The following is a 24,431-nucleotide window of genomic DNA, read 5'->3' as shown; positions in this document are numbered from 1 at the left end:
TGGTGTTCCCCACAGGCACACACTTCTCCAACCCACCTTCATGCCTCACTTTCCCCAAGTTTTGTACTCCCATTAATCATCTTGTCTATTAAATCTTAGTTCTGCTACCTCAAATCAGTGCTACTTCAAGCAGAACAGGCATCACAGTACTTCTTAGTACTTGTGGTTACAGTGGTTTTGAGTTTATTATCAAATATCAGAAATCATCATGTTCTGAAATAGTTTTTCAGCATAGCAGAAATTTATCTTAGATATTGCAAATTTCATTTAAAATTTTAACTAACCCTCTCCATTGTTCTCTCTATGATACTGAGATATTCAGAGCTGTGAATTCAGAATATTTATTTGCAAATATCATGAAGGTGCAATCATTGAATCCTTGTATCTGCAGACTGTGCCACTTTCCCCTCTGTTCTTTCATCAAGCTGTTTACATATTCTTGGCATTTCTCAAATGTGAATACAATTTTAACTTCCAGATGTTCTATCTTCCCCTGAAAATCCTCAGGTAGGCAGATAGGAATTACATCTTCTTTTGAAAACAGATGTACATTGGTTGTATTGGAGCAATTCTAGTGTCAGTCTTGTCCCACTGGAGGAAGCAGCTGTTCTTCAGGTGAAACTATTTAACTAAGAACAAGAAAGCACCTCACCTTATAATATGTGTCTGTTTTCTAGCCCAGAAATCTATTTTTTAGCCAATTCCACATGTCCCTGTTTTTCCATCATAATGCAAAGAAGCAGGGTGACCTTTCCTCTTGTCCTGTACAATGTCTGCAAAAAAATTCTGCAGAAGTCTGAATTCTGGATCTTGTGGGTAAACAGGTTATAAAAAATAGTTATGATTATATTAGCTCCCTGTGTTAAAATTAGAAAGAAGTAGTGAAATAAAAGCTTGTAAGTCCTTAAAACATTCTCTGGAATTTCTTCCCACCCTGATTGCTAATTTTCTCAGTTTCCTAGTGAGCATCTTGTAGTTTGCTATAATATGAATATCAATCTCCAATTTGCAAAAAAACCCAACCAACCAACCAAGCAACCAACTCAAAAAGCACCAATAGGTTTCTTCTTTTGCACAAAAGTACATATCAAAATAAAGAAAATATATAAAGTGTGGTAAAAAATTGAATGTTTACAAAAGCCTGTGAAGTCCCAGTTGTACTCGATTCCTCTCCTCTCCTCTCCTCTCCTCTCCTCTCCTCTCCTCTCCTCTCCTCTCCTCTCCTCTCCTCTCCTCTCCTCTCCTCTCCTCTCCTCTCCTCTCCTCTCCTCTCCTCTCCTCTCCTCTCCTCTCCTCTCCTCTCCTCTCCTCTCCTCTCCTCTCCTCTCCTCTCCTCTCCTCTCCTCTCCTCTCCTCTCCTCTCCTCTCCTCTCCTCTCCTCTCCTCTCCTCTCCTCTCCTCTCCTCTCCTCTCCTCTCCTCTCCTCTCCTCTCCTCTCCTCTCCTCTCCTCTCCTTCTTTTGAATGCAAGCAATACGAAAGCCCCTTCTCTTTTAGGGTATACTTTACTTAAGTAAATATAAATTAAGCATGAGCTACATTAACACACTTTAAATCAGAATATGATGTGTATTTTGCAGACAGAGAAATGAAGGTGTTAAAATCTTCAGACTTTGTGCACTTCACTGAAGAACTGTACGTGGTCTTAAAATTTAGGTTGTAGCATATTGTAAACTTCAGAAACTTCATTGTATTTTTCAAAATATATTTTAATATAGTAGTTGTCTCAGTAGTTTCCTCACTGAAACAACTTTGTTTTTTATTTCTTTATCTCTTTCATTTAAGGAATATACAAGTGAGACACACCTTCACATAGACTGGACTGGTTCTAGTTAGTGGGAATGAAAACTCAGCTAATATATTCCGCTTTCATAGAATGCATTCTCTATACTCAAATTTTTGATAACATTCAAAGCTTTTCCCTATCTTAGTCCTGTTTTTATTCCTCTTTTGGTGTTTACTGTAAACTCTTTTACATTTGCCAACTCACTGAATATTTCCAGTCAATGCCTTTGAAATAGCCTTTGATGCTATTACTAATAACAAAATCCTTGTTGTCTTTAAGGTTTTTGTAGAGAATAATTTCCCTTTGCCCAATTATATAAGTCTTCAAAAAGTAGATTGTCCCACTTATGTAGGCCTTTAATGAATGTTGTTTGCATAAAATTTGCGAAAACTCTGAATCTGGTTTTGGAAAAGATTCACCTGTTTTCAGCCACAGACAGGACTATCTATGTTGGCTTTCAATCTCTCCACTCCTTTCATGCCTTTTATTATTTTAGTTGGAACAATCAACATTTCCTGCCACATTAAATATATAAATATTACCTTTTATTCTCACAGTGATTGAATGACTATGAATAGAACTAGAACTCTATTGGTGTCTCATCAGCAGAAAAAGAAGAGTACGTATTCTATGTGAAAAAGCACATATTTTGAGTCTTTTATTAACATTTAGTACCTTTCTGATTTACTTTTCATTGAAGAAACATAACTTTTTTTTTAGGTTTACAACTTACTTAAATGCCAGGGTGATGAAGAGGGAAGATAAAGAAATAGTAAATTATTTTATTCTTCAGTGATTTTATAACCAGAATTTAATGAACAGTTTTTTGGACATAGATATTAATAATGGGAACTTCCAAACATACAGACTATTAATTTTCTGTGGATGTCTTGTACAAATAACATTTTAATGGCTTGTATGCTACTGAACGTATCATCAGAATTTATTCTGTATAAAAGTTACCTGCCAATTATCCATTAGCACTCTAATTTTTTTAATCTATACTTCTTTCTGAAAAAAAAGTAGTTCCTGACTAAAGGCAATGTGAATGAAGGATCAGTTTGGACAGAAATACAGAAATTATACAAATCATGCCAATATTTCTCCATGACAGATCTTGTACTTTTTCATATATGCAGACTTGTTATCAGCATTTTCAATACTTGATCATGGGAATGGTGACTTTAACAAGCCCTTGATGTCTAATGGTCTTCTATGTCCATTTGTATAGTGGTTTATTAGGGAATAGCACCCTCTGAAGAGTAAATACCAAAGAGACTTATATTGTAGTGCTCCAGGGCTGAACATTTACAAATGGAGTGAAGACCACCTACCTAAGCCTGCCTATTTGGGGTCAGGGAAAATGTTACAGTTCTATCTTATAACACATATCTTACAGATGTCTTTTAAAAATGAATACTGCTCCTGCCCTGACCAGAAAGATGAATAAAAGCCAGCTGTTGATCTGGACTGTTGTTCAGCCTCAGCTGTATGTGAGACTGATCTCTTATTGTCACAGTTTCCAATAATGTAAGAACCATAAAGACACTTTAGATTTTCTCCACTTGCCTGCAAGAAGTACCCTGCCTGTTCAGGTCCTGAGGAGTGCACACAATGCTGTGCAGTATGCAAGTTCTTTAATATTATCCTATACAGTTTATTTCACACTTCCTGCATGACACTCGGCTTAAGGTCTAAACAAAGCACTATCTTAAACAAAAAAAAAATATCCCAAACCGACCAACCAAACAAAAAATAACCCCAAACACACCAAGCCAAAAAACCACAAACCAAACTAGTAAAAATAATTAGTACAACGTCTTAAGGCCTTCCTTTATTTCATATTGTGAATGCTACTAATTATTACTCATTCAATTTTATTAAATGCATCTTGTGTGTTTTCTTGTCTTCCACTGTAAGAGTTCAACAGCATTGTGAATGCATTGTACCTCTGGGGACATGGATTGTGTTAGTGAGAGGAAGATTATCAGTTACAAGACCATAACAATATAGGAAATGTAAGCGGTAAGGCTGAAATATTGACTATAAAGTAACTGTTAATTTTCAATAGATGTGAAAGTATGCACTTTTTTATTTATTAGCATTTACATTATTACAGTTGAAGCTGCACTCTATTGATATAATGGAAAAGGAAATTAATAAAGAAAGGCTAGATGATGAATAGGCCTTTGACTAGAATATAATAGCCAGCAAAATCTTGCAAACATGTAGGCAGAATAAGTAAGTCACTCTCAGAAGCTTTATTAAAAGTTTAGAAAGGACCATCAACTTCTGCTGCAGAGGACATCTCTATGTCTTTTCTTTATTCTGGCAAAGTTATGAGTTGAAACTGCTGTACTAATACTAAAGAAATATCAGACAATTGTTTGAAAGTTTCCTGAAATTAGAAAGTAGCAGTAGCTTAGGTATTCTTAAAATCCAAGCAGGAAGTGTTCAAGAAACTTTGCACACATGCTGAATGTGTAGAAAAAGCTTAAAATAAACTTGAAGAAGACAACTACACTCATGGGAAGCTTGGGTTATGTTTAGCGTAGAGGAGCAGTAAGCCAGAAGTTAGGAGATTCCTGTTGCTATTTTTTTTCAGAATTAAATAATATGGCCTTGCAAAGAGTGTGATCTAGAGTGAAGATGAATATTAGAAGACTAGGGGTAACTAAATGCAGATTTGAAAATCTATAAAAATACACAAAATAGAAATCCACAATTTGAATATGACTTGAGACTATGTAAAGATTTACTAAATAAGAGAACATTGTGTTTATATGGACATGTTTGAGCATAATTAGAAACCTTGTGAACACAGGACAGGTTGTTTGGAAAACAATACCAGATACTATCTCTATTTCATCTCTATGAAACAAAAGGGATTTTCTGTCAGATGGAAACCATTGGGACAAAATTAAGACAAACATGCATAAATATCCTTATCATGATTTAACTTCAGGCATATCTTGCCTGTCCCACCAAGAGTCAGAGAGCAAAGCAGAAAATAACAAAGGTCAAGGAAAGATGCCAGGAACATTATAGAGGCCCTACAAGTGTCTGATGTTCACGCAAGGAGCTCAGGCTGGGTGGAAACTTTGCAGCACCTGCTGTTGCTGTGGGCTAGGAATACTGGAGCTATACGGATGTGCTCTACAGAGAATGTGGGGAGGTGTTACAGCTCATGAAGCATGGCTGAATGTTTTTGTGATGACTTTGTGCATGTTTACAGCAGATGCTAAAGATTAGTTCATTTAGAATCCATGGGAGGTAATAAGGAAACTATCATTCCAACCAGGTCAAAATTTTTTCTTGATGTCGCTCACTTTCAGTTCCAGCTAGCAATAATAATACTGAGTGGCCTCCTCAAGATGATGGCTTTTTTTTAAACTTGAAATAAAATCTTTTGAACTCTACTGGGGCAAAGCTTTAACATTATGAAAGCTTTCAGGACTGATCATGTCCTTAAAATAATTGGAAAGGTTTTCTTCTCTTCTAAGATGCATTACTGAGTTCTGAGGACTGCTCTGCTGAAGTCTTCTTACATGTTAATTAGTTCAACATTACAAAACACTCACAGGAATTGCGAGAGTTATGAACTTCAAAAAATTCACATTCCAAAAATATAAGGAAATGGATTCCCCATCCATACATAGGGCAGAGAGTTGCCCAGAAAGAGGAACACAGACATTTCAACAGGTTTTTTCTAAATTTTTACGACAATGTTGACTAGAAAAGTGCAATGAGAGTAAATAAAATTATTGATAAATTTGCAAAATTCTATGCTGTTGAAGAGTCTAAAGCACAACCTTATGAGCATCTGAGGGAATTGGAGGTTATTTAGCCTGGAGAAAAGGAGGCTTAGGGGAGACCTTAGTGCTCTTTACAAACACCTGAAAGGAGGCTGTAGCCAAGTGGGGGTTGGTCTCTTCTCCCATGTAACAAGCAATGGGATGAGAGGAAATGGACTTAAGCTTTGCCAGATGAGATTTAGGTTGGATATTAGGAAAAAATTTCTTCATGGAGAGAGAGGTTAAGTACTGGCTCAGAGAAATGGTGGTCTTTAAAATGGTGGTCTCTAAATTCCTGGAGATCTTTAAATAATGTGGTACTGGGGAACACAGTCTCATGATGGCCCTGGCAGTCTTCAGACTTAATGGCTGGGCTCTGGATAATCTTTAAAGTCTTTTCCAACCTAAAATTCTTTGCCAATTTATTCTATGGTCTGCCCAAGAATATGTAGTTTGAATTTCTTTTCTAGAATTTGGAACCTAATACTAAGACAATTTTACAAATATGTCTCTCAGTAGACAATAATTTTTACTTCACATAGGCTTATAATTAATGTCACATAAGCTTATAATTAATGTATTCTTCCTGGTTTGGGTTATGTATTTAGAAGTTTAATGTAAGTAGGGTAAAGAAATATTTTAGACACAGTTTATATGGATGGATTTTTAAAATAACTTATCTTCTGCTTTAGGAATCCTTTCATTGAGAGAATATTTTTATTTTATCAGTCACTGAATAAGGACTGTTAATAAAGTTTAAAGAGCTGTTAGCCTACAAGTAAAAATTTCATGTGAATAATTTTCGAAATTAAGATTGCATTTTTCTGAGACGCTTAATAGCTAAACCATGGATCTAAATTTTTTCCATTCCTGAGGCCTAAATCTCATACTAAAAACATCCTCCTTGATAATATAATTTATATGGATAAATTTTTATGTTTTCAAAAACATAGAGAAAAAGCTATATTTTATTTTATAATTCGGTAAATTTATACTGAAAAATGGATATATTCACAACATTAGGAGTTTGTTCTGTAGTACTATTCACAAGTTTTTGCTTAGTGAAAAAATCTATCTTTTTATTTCTTTATGGTATACATACTTGAAAAAAATTAATTTGGGATTTGTATCTACTCTGTCAGATGGAAAAATTAATTAGCATCTTTTGTAGAAAATGGGAAAACCTCGAGCTGCAATAATCAGTTGATAACTCTGCCAATTATTTCTCTGTAAGTCACAAAAGTTTTATAAAAACATTATCATACACCAGAAAAGACTTAGCAAAGAGAATATCCTGCCTTATAATATAAACCAAACAAAAAGTACTTTAATAAACTTGTATTTCTTGATATGTTCCATGCATATTCCCATGGCTATCATACAACTTAGATGGCATTTCAAGTTAGAGTTGACATACAAATTGGAACTTCACTCATGGTTTGAAAATGAAACAAATAGCCTTTTTAAGTGCACACATCAAAGTGTTCCTCTTAAGCACTCATTTTTGCAAGAAAACTTCATCACAGACACCCAAAAGCTGAATTTGCATTCCATAGTTTCTTTTGCTAAGAGGAAGTTGAGAGGTGCGTAGATTTTAATACAGACTTTCCTGTAATGTAAAATTTTATTTTAAAATATTGTTATTACAGGAAAATCTGGATTAAATTTTTTAAATTTATTTTAAAAATCCATGCCACATGGATATCTTACTTCCTAATGGGGAAAATTTCTAGCAATTATTATAAATTTTGGCTCAATTTCTGGAGTCAGATAATGTAGCCAAGTAATCACTTCTTGCATTTATTACTGGGATAATTTAGAGACCCAAATTTCATATTTTATGTAGTCTCTTGAGGTCTTTATTATAACATCTTGTCTATTCTGCCGAGGTTGGAAGAGGTGTGATAGGAAGACTCACATGGTAAATCTCTATCCCCTTATAATAAATGGGTTTGGGACCTGATATCCAGGCCACAGACACATGAGTCCCCTAAACCAACCTTTAGGCTTTCACTATGTTTCTAAGGAACTCTCTTGCTTTTTTTCTTTTTTGGAGTGTAACAGTGTGCAAATCATCAATATTATATGTTCTCTGGACTTAGGTATGGATACAGGACAGATTCATTAATAGACTCGTTTGTTGTTAATTCACTTGTGGCTAAAACTCAGGTGTTGCTAACAATTTCTAGAACCTAGTCATGACCTCATTCTGCAGATTGATTTGTGCTGTCAGGAGGAAGAATGCAAAGAATGGATACAGTTACTGAAGGAATTTTGATTTTTCCTCGGGTAGCATTCAAAGAATCCTAAATTTTCTTGTTTTTTTTCAGTGTGCACATGAGGTTCCACAAAAACATCGGCATAGGGAGAAAAAGAGAAAAGGTACATAAGGTTCTGTACTTGTACATGAATATTATGTAGTGATTGAAAAGTTTTTCACACATTCCAAAACTTGGTCAGAGTATAATCCAGAGTAAAATGGATTAAAATATGGCTAAATTACAGTAGCTGGTTCAGGAATGGTCTCAACAATCTCAAAGATATCCCATTTATCCAGATTACTTAATACTGATTTGAAATAAAGTTTTCTTCTAAGATATGATTATCTGACATAAGATTCTATGAAATAAATCTTTGGAAAATAATGTAAGGACTTCTCAGCTCTTGAGGATTTCAGAATACATATTAGATGACAGGCGTGTTGTGAATATGATGAACTCTCAACAAAGGTCAGCTGTTCTCACTGTGACAGCATATCCTACATGTCTCAGCTGCCCTTAGAGCTCATACCTTTTTCCAAATAAAGATTAGAGATTAATTATATTATTAATTTAGTCTATCAAGGTTGTACTTCCACTTCAAATTACAATTTTAGGAATTGTTATCGCAAAAAGAAAATTATTAAACACACCAATAATTTTTACCTAAACACTGAATTTTATTCTTCTGTGTCAGTTTAAGATCCCTCTTGTGTCTTAGAATTGAAAGAATATTTTGCAAAGGATTTTTTCAGACCAAAAACAGAAGAAAAAAATAAACCAACCCAAACCCAAAGCCTTCAGATGAACCATTTCTATGATTGCCACTGCTTCCTAGAATTCTTTTCTTACAGGAATACACTGAATACAAAAAGCATGCCAGAAATAAGTTTGGGTTTGTATTTTGATAGGAAAATAACTTTAAAATCAAGTTTCAGAAAACCTAATTTCCCTAGTATTTTAGCCCTATGTACTGGGTTTGCCCTTAGCTATTCTGTATACAAATGTATACAGATGGATACAGAGTATACAAATGGAGCACTCCTGCATTTATTCGAAAATAACTCCCTGACAGAAGATAGACCTTGGTTCATCTGTTTACTATAGCTAACTGCTGCCTTTTGGGAAATTGGTTATCCTGTTTTGTAAGCAACATAAGTTTTCTTCATCAGCTCACTTTCAGTTTTCTCTCTCACTGGCAGGATAACCTATAATGTAGCTGCAAATTGCCATTTACAGGTGAGATCTAACAGTCACATATATGGCTAACTTGCCACAAACACTTCACTTATTTTAGTTTTCCCCTTCTGTCAGATGAGAATTTTTTGTTCCAATTTTTAACAAAGTTCTCTCTCTCTCTCTCTCGCCCCCTGCATGTATATATATGTACTATGTAATTTGCCGTTGCCATTTCTGTTTTTTTTACCTTCATCTTCTGTCTCTGGTAAATGACCTCTAACCAAGTTTCTTCAATAGGACTTATGAGTATATGCATTCAAACTATGCATGTGTTGCACTCCATATTTGAGTGCTGCATTGACTGGGTTGCTCCATATGGAAAACTTGTCAGACTTGCACCATAACTTGCAAAGAGTATAATAAATTATTGTTAGAACTACTTTTGTTTTCAGAGTCTGTAAATGCAAGTACATTAAGGCATATAAAATTGGTCCATTCTTCACGGTCATGTTAGTTTGGAATAAAAGAAATCAAGCAAATAATCATATTAAATATTACTCAATACACTCATTTGTGAGAAAATTGACAGAAAATCTTTCCATCAGAGGAAGCACATATAGAGTTTCTTTACACTGGTAGACTTGTCCAGAGTGAAGATAAGTGTGTGGAACCTACTATTTACTCTAGTAAGTTTCATTATTTATAAGGACTGTCATCATTTTGCGCATGAGAACAGATTAATTTTTTTCTACAATAAAAAATAAGTCAATGCTTTTTTTCTAATCCCTTCTGAATATATCAAGGGTGTATAGAGTTGAGTTTCCAAAATCTAATAACAAGGGGACTGCACACAGTGCTCTTGCTTCAGAAGGTCTACTGCTATTTAGAGATAAATGGCAAACATTTTTCTTCAACTTTCATTTTGACATTTTAAAAGATAAGATGTACCTCTCAGCTTATATCAACTCAGAAGTATGTCTAAATATCCCTTCGGCATCTCTTTCTGAAATGTCAGATTGCTAAGATGAACAGGAAGGTAAAACTTTTTACTGTTTCAGAGTACCAATTTATTTCCAAAGAAAGGAAATTATTATTACCAATCAATAAAAAAATTCAGATGTGGAACCAAACAAATAATAGATTTTTTTTTCAGGCTGCTGCTTGTTTAGGATTGAGTGTTCAGAATTCAGTTGCATTCTTATCTCATCTGAATACTAAGAAGTTAGAAATGAAACAATTGATTTTTTAAAGAATCACATTTCTAAGACAATGTTAAAAACATATCAAACTGAAGAGATACCTAAAAGAGAAAAATGCAACTTACCAACTTTCAGGTCATGAAAAGGTGAAATCTGGTGCTTTTTGGAAAGGAAGCAGCTCAATGTCCTTTTCCATATCTTAGTATCTAGTTTAAATTGCAGTGAATTACATTTATCTTTTTATTATCAACTGCATATCCTCCAGTTTTGATTTTATAAAATAATTTATCCTATTTTTATTATTAGTCATTCCTGTGGTCTGCTCATATCTCAAGAAATTATTGCAAAAAGTTATATAGTTGTAATTAAAATCTGTAAAATTTCCCAATAAAACATAGTCTTTTAAACCTGGTCTTCAGGTCTTCAGGTCTTTCCTTACTATTATTTCTAAAATAATTTCAGGTATGAATCATTGCAGATAGGTTCACAATACAATCAGTCCTATAAGACTAACAGCACAGATCTTTTAATTATTGCTAATGCTTTCTTTGTCTGAGGTACTTGAGTAACCAGAATAATGTAAAAAGCATGCTGAAATGCATATGCACATAGGAAACAATCCCACAGAGGAGAAAGTTAAAGCTCATATCAGTCTAATGTTCTTTAGAAGCAATTTTGGAGTGAAGACATTTTCACACTTCCTTGCTAAGTTGAGACAAGATTTCTTCTGCTTAATTTGAAGCGTCAGTCAATGCTCTACTAGAGTATGAAATTCAAGCATGTAAGGAAAGATGAGAATTCAGCTCCAAATCTCTGAAGTTCAACTTTTAGTGTGATTTAGGGTTCATTTTGTATGAACTTTCAATGGGATGTGGACATCTAAATCCTTCAGATATCTGCTGACCTAACCAGACCCTCTGAAGACAAAAAGTGTATATCAGCTGAGAGGGAGTTAACTTATTTTACTGCTGATTGTATTTTAAAGCACAGTGTAATTTAGATCTGTCTGAAACTGCTTTTCACTTCCCCTCCTTGAAGTCTCAGATTGCTTCAAGGTATCTGTACAAATAGGTAGATCTTCATATGTAATTGATCTAATTGTACACTTTGTATCTTGGCCTATTCCAGAACAAGCATTAGCTAGTATTAATATTTCTTCAACAGGACCCTGTGATGTATTCCTAAAAAATCAAGTTTCTTTCCTGCAGGAGCAAAGAGACCTTTTTGCCATTATATATACTTTTTCCTTTCCAAAATCTTCCAGTGATCTTTTTTTATCAGTTACACTGGTTGCTAGAACAAACTGATTTTCCCAGCTGTGCTTCCCAGAATTTCTTTCCTACTACCCCATTCCATTCTCTGAGATTTTCTAGACAAACCATCCTCTATTGCTACTGCTTGAATTTCTCTCCTTGATCAGTAGGGAGGTGAAGTCCAGATTGCCCTCAGGGAATTCTGACTCCTTTTGTACAGCAAAAGTCCAAATCTATCATTTGAATCAGCATGGCACGTATGTCAACTTCTTACGTGAGGTACAACCAATCTTTTATATACACAAATGTTTTTTTAAGGCAATCTTTGAAGCTATCCTCAGGGAAAAAAATATTAGATACATGCATTCAAATAATTTTAGCAGATGAAAAATGAAGGTTTGAAAGTATCTTGTCTTTTTCAGCAGCCACTGTTGGGGAAAAAGGTTTTGCTTTAAATGCTTAGACTCTGCCCTGCCAATATACTTGCTCAGCATTCAGGGAAATGAAATAAAGAAAATTCCTGAGTCAGAGATTATATCTTCATATTGAAAAGTCCTTATTCCTTACATGCTGTTTTAACACTGAAAAGCAATTTTCTGACCATACAGCTATGGATGCTTTCTAGTTAGCATTAGTTATTTTCTACTGAGATCCTTTGCTTTTTTTCCACATAGCCTGTGGGAGTGTACTGTGTCTGTACAGGGTTTTCATGGCAAGATTTTGGTAGTGAGGGAGGATACAGAGGCGGTTCCTGGATGAAGTTGCCAGAAACTTCCCCCATGTTTGACAGACCAAATATCTGATGGCCGAAAGATGGACCCACCACTGGCAAAGACAGATTTCATCATGATGACAGTAGCACCTCTGAGATAAAATATTTAGGAAGGGGAGAAATAAATAATAATAATAAAAAAAAACAACTTCAGCCAAAGAAAGGAGAGAGAATAAGTGAGAGGAACAGCTTGCAGACTGCAAGGTCAATGAAGGAGAAGGTGCCCCAGACACCTGCAGCCCATGGTAAGGCAGGCTGGCTCCCTGCAGTCCTGCAGGGGAACAGATCTTCACCTGCAGCCCCTGTAGGACTCCACACCAGAGCAGGTGTGTACCCACAGGAGGCTGTGAGCCCATGGGAATCCCATGCTGGAGCTCCTGGCATAAATGCCAGTAATGCCTGGGGAATCAGTGTTGGAGCAGCTTTTTCCTGAAGGACTGCACCCCAGAGAAGGGACCCACCCTAGATCAGTTTGTGAAGAAGTACAGATCATGGGAAGGCCACAAGTTGGAGAAATTCATGGAAGATTGTCTCCTATGGGAGAGACTCCCTCTGAGGAAAAAATGTGGCAGATACAACATATAATGAACCAACTGACCACAACCCCTATTCCCTCTCCCCCTGCACCTCTACAGGGAGGATGCAGAGAAAATTTGAAATTAAATTAAAGGAGTAGTTGAAAGATTTAGATTATATTTCTGATTACCAATTCTGATTGATTCAACTAATTTCCCTAAGTCCAGTCTGTTTCAACCATGGTGATAACTGGTGCCTGATTTCTTCCTGTTCCTATCTCAACCCATGAGCCTTTTCTTACATTTTTTATCCTCTGTCCATGGAAGAAGAGGAGTATTACAGCTTTGGGGAGCATCTGACATCCAGCCAGGGTCAATCCATCACACTACCCTAAGAAAACATAATTATTACAATCCCAAAATATGTCACATGTTGGTATACAGCATTAAGACTTTCTACTTTTCACCCCATAGCAGTGCTATTAGTATTATTTACTGATACTGTATGAAGTAAACAGTTTCTCTGGACTTGATAATGAAATGGCTTGATAGAATATATCTTTTCTTTTAAAAGCTGCTTATTGAAATCGATGAAATGAAAAGATTGGTGTACATAATTTCTTGGACAATGAATAGAAAGATTAATACTATCTACTTCCTGAAATTATCAGATGTTCTGTATTGATCAAAAATAAAACCAATACAGATATAATAACAGAAAAGGAAATTAAAAACGTACAGAGCACCAACCACCATAATAATTATAAGTGCCTTTTCTGAATCCAATAATTCAGCTAATTTTCATATGCCATCTTTTCCATATTCCATAACCTCTATTCTATTTCTTTTGTCATGTATAATTGGTTGCTGCATAATCTCCAGGCCTGCTTTCTGCATTTCATAAAGATTATTACATTTTTATAACTATCAGTCACTGATAAATCTGCATATGTTCTCTCATATACAGTCCCACACACAGCTTTCTAAGCCTCTAGCCTGCAGCAAAACTACCTTAAACTCTGAAAAGTTGTGAATATACACAGGTGTTGAGAGGTTTTTTTCTCTTTGCACTTCAATTTTATAAACAGTAAAGCAACACTTTGGTACATTGTGTAATGAATTTAAAAGTGTGGAAATTCTGGTATCAGTTGTGAAATTCCATTTATTTATTTTTCCTTTCAGGTAGTCCAGTGGCCTTTGCTCAGTCATATATACAGAAATATAATTTGATATGAAAGAGAAGAAATTGCTAAATGTCTGTAATTTCAAGAGAATATTTCTTCTGCATCTCTAAATAAACTAGCTTTTCATAAAATTTTCACATTTCTGCTCAAAAGCTTGTAGAAGCTTGTCCATGCTCAGAAGTCCTACCCTAATTGCCCATCAGCCATTTCTGGGCTGCACTGTGGATTCTTGTCCTACTCATAATCTGTTGCAGAGAACAGTGAGAGAAAGGAGCTTTCAAAGATAAGCTCAATTTGCCTATTTAAGTTGTCTTTCCCTGCTTTTATCTCCTTCTCTGTGTTATAAAAAGTCTTGTATGCATATTTCCATGCATGTCCATTAGAAATCATGATCTGTGTTAGTGGATCTAGCTGAGTTTCTAACCTATTGAAGTTTGCCAGGGCTACAGATCTTCCACAGAAAATGGTTTTAAATCCACTTTAATTGCATCCTTTAGGAATATTTAGAGGACATAAAAAGTTTTTGACCAGCTGCAGTGCTCTTGCTCTTTCTTTTCTGAAATATTCTGCACTCTGTTGGTTGTTGTCCAGTATCTGCATTTTTGGCCCCTTGTGCTGGCCAGATAAGATAACAGAGGCTCTCTATTCAGTGCATACAGTGGGTCTTAAAGGTCTCTCTTTCTGCTCAGCATTTTGTTTTCACATAAATATATAAACAAGACAAAAAAGCATTAAAAAGGTCATTAGGTTGCTTAAGGAAAAAAATATTACTAATATTTTATTGTAAGGTATTAATTATTGACCACAGAAAAAATTCTGTCTTTTCCTTTCTGTTCATATAAGCCAAGGAAGAAGTAACTCTAGCAGAGATATTGAAGCAGTAGGATGTCACAGTCAGGCATAAGTAACACCTGAACAACAGGTGTAGGTGTAATCCTTTCTTGTGGTAGAAATTATTTTCCTTAGGTGGGGAAAGAGTGATTATTGTGATGCCTGCAGGTCTGTGGACTCATTAACTGTAATGTGCTGAGCTTGAAAAAAATGCACTCGATTATCTTATACCCATTTCCCACTTCTTCACTGAAGGGTTCTAAGCCCTTGTCCTCTTCTCCATGCAGGAACCTACTTACTGAGACTCCTGCCCACATGATCCCAGCAGTTCTGGGTTGATAAGGTCACTTAAAGCCCAGGGCTTGAGCTGGTGCTTAACATAGACTGTCAATTTATACAGCCATTTTTTCTCTTTCCTGCTTCCTTAATTAGTATTTAAATATTCCAAGTGAAGTGGAATAGGTCAAACAGAAGACATTAATGACCTCAATCCAGAGTATTCTGCAACCTATTTACTGTAGTGCTCATCTGGGGAGTACAACAGACACATCAAAATGTATCAGCTCTCTCATTTAGAACAGACTGCACTGAGGTTTCTCACATCCCAACTACATTGCCTTAGCTATTTAATAGTGAACCTCTTTTTTTAAGTTTTGTGACTAGCCCTCTGCTTTTAATATGCACAGCCTTAAAAAGGCATTGGTCATTAAATATTTTACTTAATTTTTTGTCTTGTTGGCAGAATAAGACTGTTATGCATAAAATAGTTATCAAGTAACATAAATACAGAAAATTACTCTTTTCACCTGAATGAGTCTGAACAGAATTGGTTTATTTATTCGTTTTGGATGTTTAGTTTTGTTTTGTTTCATTTTTCTACTAGAGTAGTAGAAGGTGTATCAATTGAACTCAAGTCTCCATCCTTAACCATGGACTCCTATGCTTATTAAGTTTTAAGGAGATAATGCGTCAGCCCGCAAATACCAAGGGTATTTTACCTAAGCTGCCAGGACTACAAACTCACTCTGGATTCTGAAAGTCACATGGTGTTCTCCTTGAAGTTGTCACCAATTGTCAAGGTTTGTTTCTACTTACAAGACCTTATGGGTCTTCAGATTGTATTCTAAGTGACAACTCGGAAACCAGAGGAATAGTAAGAATCTCGGAGTTTTAGCTGTTTGGAATTTAGCAAATCAATCTGTTGATGTAAAGGTGACATTTGCGACCTGGTGAGGCAGTCCTGTGTGCATGAAAAATTGTGATGTGCAGTCAGAGGTATATATCCCTGGAGTAATCTTTTTATAGAAATATATATATATAACTTTTTTAAGTTCCCATCCTCATTGAAAATCAATACCAATCACAGCCCAAAGTGCCAAGAGGCTCTAGCAGACATGTGGTGGTGGATTAAAATTGGATGGCTGAAATTGTAGCAGCCTTCAGCTGCACCCTCCACTCCTGTGATGGATTTGCCTCTCCCAGAGCAGGGACAACTGATCTGCTCATGAATCTCCTGATCCACTGCAATGTTAATTGAAAACAAACTGACTTGGATTCAGGCTGGCTGTAATAGGGACATAGAAATTTGTCTTGAGAGAGAAAATGTTTATTATATGGATGGCAAGGATTTTGGAAAATTTCAGCAATCTGATTTTAACCTGCTTTTAAATGTAGAACTCAATAGGCTCCATCAGGTGATTTCAAAGCAACAAAAATGCCTATATTTCTCAGTCCCCCACTGGGCATCCGAAGCCTCACTGACCTCTTGATCAGGAGTTCTGCCTAACTTTGGCACTTTTCTGCGAAAAAGGAGAATCGCTGCTGGCTGGACTAATAAAAACATTGTATATACATCCTCTTTCTCTCTGTTGTCTAGCTTCATAAATATTATCAGTGAAGGCTTGCAGAAAAAGTTAGAACCGGTAGAAGGTGGACAGAAACGAACAGCGCACCTAAATGCCCAAAACAAAAAAGAGACAGAGAAAAGCATGAGGATAACACCTTGGGTACTACAATGACAAAATGTTTTTGGGGACAGGGAGATCATCTCAGTGTTACTGCTTCTTCATTTTGGAGTCATGAAATGATGATGGTATCAATATACAATCCACCCTACATGAGATTATGTAACAGCAAACAATGTCTTTCTCAGGAATCATCAAATAAAATCCTCCAGTCAATTTTGTTTATATAGGTATCTAGGGACATAAAAATCTAATTTCTATTTGCTTTAGGACATCCTGTCTGTTTGTTTTTTTTTTTCAGACAGTTCCAGTAGATTTTGCCTGCCAGTCCTGTGAGGATGTTTTGGATAACGCAAAGCATTTAAAACAATGCTGGAGATCTTTCTTAGGTCCCTGTATCAGGAACCTCCAGCAGTATAACAATATTTTCCTAGCTTGACTTCCAGTCAAATTTGAATCAATAGCTGTTCATTCACACTTTAATGAATGCCAGAACAGCAATTTTATTGTGTAACATCCTGAGTTTTTAAAGGGAAATCTGACTGGACTACATCAAAAGCCAAAAACTTGTCATAGATATCCTTCTAGCACACTTGAGCTCTGTCTATGCAGCATTATTCTGATTGATAAATCACCAGTTACTATTTTCTTCACCAAAGACAAATTGTGGTCTGAGTTTGAAAAGTTAGGTATATTAAATAGTAAGGAACTATTGGTACATAGCAACAAACTTAGAGGAACGACCCTTTGACTGGTAATTATAAGTCTATATCTGTATACACACATAGAGTTTTAATTGTCCGTATTATAACTGCAAATATCTGCCACTAGGATGTCCTTGAAGACATGTTGTGGCACTAATCAGATTTGTCAAGATGAGACAGTACCTTTCTATTCTCTCTCACACATCATAAACTCTGACTGATATCCCCAAGGGGAAACAATGCATAATGTGTCATTTATGACCTGTTACATGCACAAATTACTTGCATTGCGTATGCAGTAGGATAACAAAATGCTGTTGATTTTGAGTTTGACTTAGGAAGCTGATCTTTATTATTAGTTGTCACTTGACAGATTTTTCCTCCCGCTGTGAGTTGTTTGATCTAAATTTTTTTTTGAGAAATGGAAGCAGTGATGGTTTTATAATATTTTTTTAATTGTATACATTCTATCTAGATGATAGACATTATTTATTAGCAGAATAAATATTCTATAAATAAGAATAAATTTTAAATAAGTAACAAAAATATGTAATATACAAATCTTGTTTTGCTTTTACAATTCTGCTGTGTAGCAGAGCAGTTTTTCAGGACTGTAAGTAAGGCACTGATGAACTCTAAGATGCTTATGCAGAAGCAAAATTAAAAGGCAGAGCTAAGGCAACTACTCATTAATACAATGCACTGCATAGCAAAATAAGAAAAGAGAGAATTCTAGAACAGATTACGATGTGAATTTGAAAACTCAACAGGTATGACAGGTTAAGAATTATGGAACTTCTTCCACCAAAATTATCCTTCCCAATTTTATGTTTTTGCCAAATGCATAAAGGAGCATTTCACTATCATATCAGGATAATGTTTTAACATTCTACAGGAAAGGAACAAAACCAGTATTCATTAGCATAAGGATCAGAAGATTTGTTTGGGCAAAATAGGAAGATAAAATGTATATATATATGGTAATATTAATGATTTCATCCTTTTTTCATTTATTTCTTTAAGAATATAAATGTGGTTCTCAAAAAGAGTCTAAATAGAGGTTGTGACAGTAAATATTGGAAAGTCTTCAACAGCTTGTACCTCAGCTCCAACAAAAATTTCTCAGTGCCTATTTGTCATTTTTTATGTCAAAAGTGAAATTGAATCTGCTTACCTTCATACAGAGCAACTCTCAAACATAAAATATCATTTTTATAGGATTGTGACAAGCAAACAGCAAGCGAAAAGCAAAGATCTCCACAAACCATGTGTCACCTGATTCCTTGAAATTTTAGATGTCTGTATGAGCAAGGGTCTCTTAAACCATTAAAATTAATTTATGCAAGATGATGTCAACAACCAGACCAACAACACAGTAGTATATATTTGAAGATTTGAACTGTAACATACAAGAAGATATTGTAAACTAAGTGAAGATACTGTGGTCTTCTACTAATTTGAACTGTCGTGTTCGGAATACTTTTACTATTGTTATTGTATATAATGGAAAAAGTTTCCCTCCCTAGAGTGTTTAGGTTATCAAAATGTATTTTATGAAGAATATTAAGTTGAGAGCTTTCAAATATGATTAGGTTTCAGTTACCGTAATTTTGGTTTGTGTCCCTAATTAGCATTATGTCCAGAATTAGCATTTTTAATACCTCAGATGAAGTATGTTAAGTCACTACTGTTACTGTTCATTACTACTGTCAGCTGGTCCCTTAGCTAAGTAACATTCAACTTCCCACCACCTTTTTATTACCAAACCTATGCTTTCTGGAATCAAGTCTACTTTGGCATTGTAGCTTTTGTTTCTTAGGAGATTATTTCATTAAATGAAAATTCCACAAAAAAAGGTATTTAAAAGTCAGCTACAATCTTATTAACAACTTTTAAGGATCCTGGACATGGAAAACATTTTTGTTTCTGTTAGATTAAATGAAGTATATATATTTCAATTGCTACTGATATGTCCTTCACAGCAGAATTCCAGCCAAACCTCAAGTGGCATAGATGCATTAGCTCCATTAAAGTCAATGGAAGTTCACTTAATCACATCACCTGAGAATCTGGCCTACAGCCCATAACAAGACAATACTTTGGAGGGTAATAATATTTTATGCTTTCATCAATCACTCTCCTAGGCCTGTAGCTATTTGTGGCAGACTCAAAAATGTCATAAAATAAAAAGGCTGGTTGTGACTATTTGTTCCAGAAAGTCCAAGAACCGTTTTTTTAGCGATACAACATTTATATTTATTTTTAAAATTTTGATGACAAAACAATTTCAAAACAACATTCCTATTCCTGGCTTTAAGTCTCCAAGTTTTTACGCTGTTTTCCTCTGCTTTGTCTGCTTGTACAGGACACATGTCTACAACCACAACGATAATAGATGGTAAGAATGGATCTGTTCCTTCATCATCCATGAAAGTGGGGAAGAAATCAGTGACAGAAGACCTCGTGACAACATTCAGCTCACCAGCAGCATGGCTTCTCGTTGTTGCTCTGATTGTTACCTGGTCAGCAGTAGCTATTGTAATGTTTGACTTGGTGGATTACAAAGACTTAGCAGGTAAAACTTAACATATTCTGTTTGACACCTTGTATATTCAACTTTAAAAATTTATTAAGAAGCATCTATTACAGAAATATGTCTCACCTCCTTGGGGACAGTACAGTGTCTCTGCTGAGTTTACCAAGAGAGAAGATATTATAAGAAATGTCAGAACACATTTGTTTACACCTCAGACACCTTTATAATTTAAGTCTCTCCATTTTGCAGCCCATCCTCATCCTGGAAAATGAAAATGTTGATAGTAACATAAAATATATACAAGCATGTAAGGTCAGATTTCTGTTTTCCAATCCCTATATAATTTTTTTTTCTAGAAAAATGAAATTAGTATTAATTCATATTTTCAAAAATATAGTCTTTAATAGTTGCCTTGAGTATTCTGATATTTGCTTACACAGTTCAATGATCAGAAAAATGTAAAAGAACATGCTAACCCTAAAACTGATCTTCAAAAACCGTAAGTACAGAGGACCAGATTCTTAATATTATCTAAGACACACCCTTGTCTTCAATAATCAAGCTACTTTTAAGACTTGGCTAGATAAATGAACAAGATCAAACTTTATGGTTTGTATTGATTACAGGGGACAAAGGTGAAAATGAAGTAGGATTGTGATCATACTACAAGGAATGTGGTTCTAATTGGGGTACATAAAAAAAAGAGCGGCAAATAAAAAGAAATAGAGTATTTATGCCTTTTATCTGTCAGTGATATATAACGGAAAATAAATTAACTACCTATGTATGTAAAGGGTACGTAGTGTTCAGCGAGCCTTTGGTAGTAAAACCTTTGTGAGGCTAACAGCTATTAATACTTGGGAAACGTATGTGAACCAGAAAAAAAAACTATTAGGGCCCTTCTCTTCCTTAAATGAGAACTCCAGCACTAAAGTTATCGCATCTGTCACAACAATTAACTAGGAATTGAAATTCGGACTTCAACCTTTAATTCAAAAGAAATTGAGCTGGCGTTTTGGAGTAAATTTCCTGGACTTTATTAGTTTACTGATAAATTTATAGATTTTCTTTTGTCCTGCTATATATCAATATCGACTTCAAGATTTACTTAGAAAGCTTTTGAAACACATATAGATCTTGAAAGAAAACAACAAATTCTGGATCAATAGACATCACAGATCTTGAAATGTGGAGAAAATGTACCACAAAACTTTCTTAAACTTTCTTCTCATCTGTCATTGTTTTCAGAAGGACATCTCTGCAGTACCAGGAAAACATAAAGTTATTTTTGAGACATCCTTCCAAAATAAGCATCAGATTTTAGTTTGGGCACAAAACACTTGATGCTACAACAGAGAGACATGCTAAGAGAAACTGTTATATTCAACTTCGGTTTTCCGTATTAAATGTTAATCAGTCAATCAATCAGTCAAGTTAATCAAGTTCTTAATAGGTTTTCAATGAACAGTCAAGAACCAGGACATAACTCAGACTAAACTCTCTTAAACTCAGAAATTTCTGAACTTGCTATAAGGTCACACATGCTCAATAAACAAGTCAGGTTAATGCTAAGCAATTAGAATCTGTATCTGTGCCAGAGTCTGAAGGAAACTCTCTAAGCAGACAGAATTCTGTTCACATTGTATTGGTTAAATGAGCTTAAATCTCACAAGTGTTTATGGAAACTGCTGTTTTCAGACCAGGATGTAGAAATAAAACAATGTTAAATTTAATCTGCAGGGTGATTTTTTATTTTTGGAAAGTTTCTGAAAGATACTTCAGTATTTAGAGCTCATGAGTTTCTTTTCCTTCCCAGCAATATTTCTGTTCCTATGTGATTAATTAAGCCAACATTCAAATATTGAAAGTCAAACATTAAGAGAAGGAACTGCTGTACTTCTTTAGACGAGGATTTATAAGACTGTTTTCTGTATTTACATATATATAAGAATAGTTACATAGCTGTTATCCTAACCAATAGGTTTCCACTCCTGATTTTTTGTGGTTTTTTTTTTTTTTTTTTGCACTAAACCCAGTGATTTGTAAAAATACCATGGAAATAGGTGAAGATTGTACATAGAATCATGTAGCTGGCATTATTGATACAAGAATGATTTTCACTTTTGGACAGTTTACCTACAGTGGAAGTAATATCTCCTTTTCATATAGAAAGTAGAATTTGGGGCAAAATTCTAAGTGGTTCCTTAAGTCTAAAATCTAGTATTTTTTTGTCTTGGGTTTGATATTGTTCTTTGAGAAAACAGACCTACATAAAAAGAGCAAAAAGTTAAAATCGGGACTGTAAATTTAGTTTTGCCAGCATCATTAAAATTAATTTTCAAGTTTTCAAATGCACATGAGAGATGCCAAAGAAATTATACTCAACTGTGTGTTTTTTCCATAAAACACAGAAAAAATAGTGTATTTTTCCTCAAAGAACACTTGCCTTTCTTAAGCCAGTGCTTTCAATCTCTTTCCTGTTTTGCTGCCTGAAGTTCCATGACATTCAAGTTCAGAAATATGGACAGCATATGAACGAGGCAGGCTGAGAGAGCTGAACTCAGCCTAGAGGAGACAGGATGGTGACTGAGGAGCAGCCTGCAGATTTTTGAAGGGCAGTTAAAGAGCTGACAGAGGATTCTGATCTAGGGCCTCCCACAGGGGCTCTCACTAAGTTTCTGTGCAAGAAGTGGCCGTCTCCATAGCAGAGCTGTGGCAGCGACTGCACTGCACAGGACTGAGCGCAGCAGAAAGCGGAGCAGGCTGATCTGGTAAGCCAGTCAGGGAACTGTGTGGCTGAGGAGCAGACAGGGATTTTTTCCTTTGATTGCACTACAGAGATGCTAACCTCTGGAAAATACAGGAAGTGCAATGCCCTAGATTATGAGTTGCCTAGAGTACACAGACATTCATGGAGCTCAGTAAAAACATTACGCATGAGCTGAGTAGGAAGTACTTTAAACTTGAACCTGAGCTTTCTTTTCCTTCAATAATTAACAATTTCACTCTCATTACCTGAAAAGTAAATAATTCAAAAAATACATAAATTATCAGTATAAGTATTTTATCTCTTATATATTCTTTTAATTTATCAGTATGGACATCACACTACCCTTGGTGATTAGAGTGCCAACCCTTAGATTTTGCTTCTTGATTGCTATGGTTTCATATCCTTTTAAAAGTAAACTATCAAGTTTGTGAAATTTTTGACAATTTATATGGGATGAAATTTGTCCTGGAATGATATGAAAAAGAGATGTTTAATTTCATCCTAAAGTAGATGTGGTAAATTACTTTTTGCTGGCCCTCTTTATTCAGCATTTGTAAAGTAGCTTATAGAACTGTGGGAGGCTGAGGGAGCTTAACACTTAGAGTTTAGGTAAGTGAATTTAGATTACATTAATTCAAGCTCTGCTCACAGCAAGATTTAAGACAGTTTTGTGTAATTTTACATATCCAGAACATGATGGCTGTAAATTCTGTAGCACTCTGTATTATTCAGGAGGTGCTGGTCATGACATAAAATATAACAGGGTGTAAAGCATGTGTAAAGTTTTGCTTCCTGGGTGGTTATGTGTCTGTTTAGAAGTTAGGACAGGGATAGAATCTACAAATTTTCTTTAGCTTTAGCAGTTGATTTTGAGACAAGAATTGGATCTGTACTGAAAGTTTCACACCTGTTCTATCTACCCAGAAGAAGGAAATTAAATTTTGCAATGTTGTACTTTAGTGCATTATGCTCAATCCTTTGAGAAATCAAATGAAAGCTTGCATTCCTATCATGCTGTACTGTACAGCTATGAAAAACTATGAACAAGACTGAAGTATTTCAAACATGGTATGAAGGTGACATGCATTTACAAAAGCTTCAGTGAAGAAACTACAAATCTCATGCAGTACACACTGTGTATGAATATGGAATAAGTAGTATATCACATTGAAAAAGCTCATATATTTTCAGAAATGAAAAAAGTTAATTTTGGTTTTATGTGTGCTTTGCAACAGTTCATTACTTCCATCCCTTGTGTTAGAGAGCACACCTTTTTATCAGGCTTCATAATTCATTAATGTATTTCATACATTTCTTGTACACATAAACGGATTATACATTTTAATTGGTAAATGCAACTCAATAATTTAAGATTATTTTAGTCCTTTATTGCCCAGGAATCTATATTTGCTAATGGGCTAATAGAGCATTCAAAATTCCCTGCCATCTCTGTGACCAATTACAGCTAATTAACATCCCCCTAATTTCAGATCCAGAGTGTTCAATATTCAGAGTAAATTGACAGTGATTTAGCCAGTCACCTAAAGGCCAGACTAAATCAAACTTAATGAAGCCTCACCAAATCTATGAAACCCAAAATTACCTACAAAATAATATAGGTGAAAATAAAGAAAACACACACAGACAGACTTAGTAGAAAGAGCTTACTATGTTGTTTTAATAAGTA

At 35.1% G+C, this 24,431-nt stretch overlaps 1 protein-coding gene across 32 annotated transcripts in view; it reads left to right on the top strand.

Moving 5' to 3' along the window:
* TRDN (triadin) overlaps positions 1-24,431 on the top strand; it is a 228,023-nt gene that overhangs the window by 17,521 nt on the left and 186,071 nt on the right. For 31 of the 32 annotated variants that reach the window (XM_085576497.1, XM_085576514.1, XM_085576512.1 and 28 more), the window contains exon 2: positions 19,804-20,013. The exons of the other annotated variant lie outside the window; for it this stretch is intronic. In XM_085576497.1, coding sequence (XP_085432623.1) covers positions 19,809-20,013 — 205 coding nt within the window. In that variant the 5' untranslated portion in view covers positions 19,804-19,808. The remainder of the gene's footprint in view (positions 1-19,803; positions 20,014-24,431) is intronic. 32 annotated transcript variants of the gene reach the window in all.

Source organism: Lonchura striata, chromosome 3 (genome assembly GCF_050655825.1).
Source record: "Lonchura striata isolate lonStrDom1 chromosome 3, ASM5065582v1, whole genome shotgun sequence".
In the NCBI taxonomy this organism is placed as follows: Eukaryota; Metazoa; Chordata; class Aves; order Passeriformes; family Estrildidae; genus Lonchura; species Lonchura striata.
The sequence above is the reverse complement of the archived record's forward strand: the minus strand, read 5'-3'. Positions and strand labels throughout refer to the sequence as shown.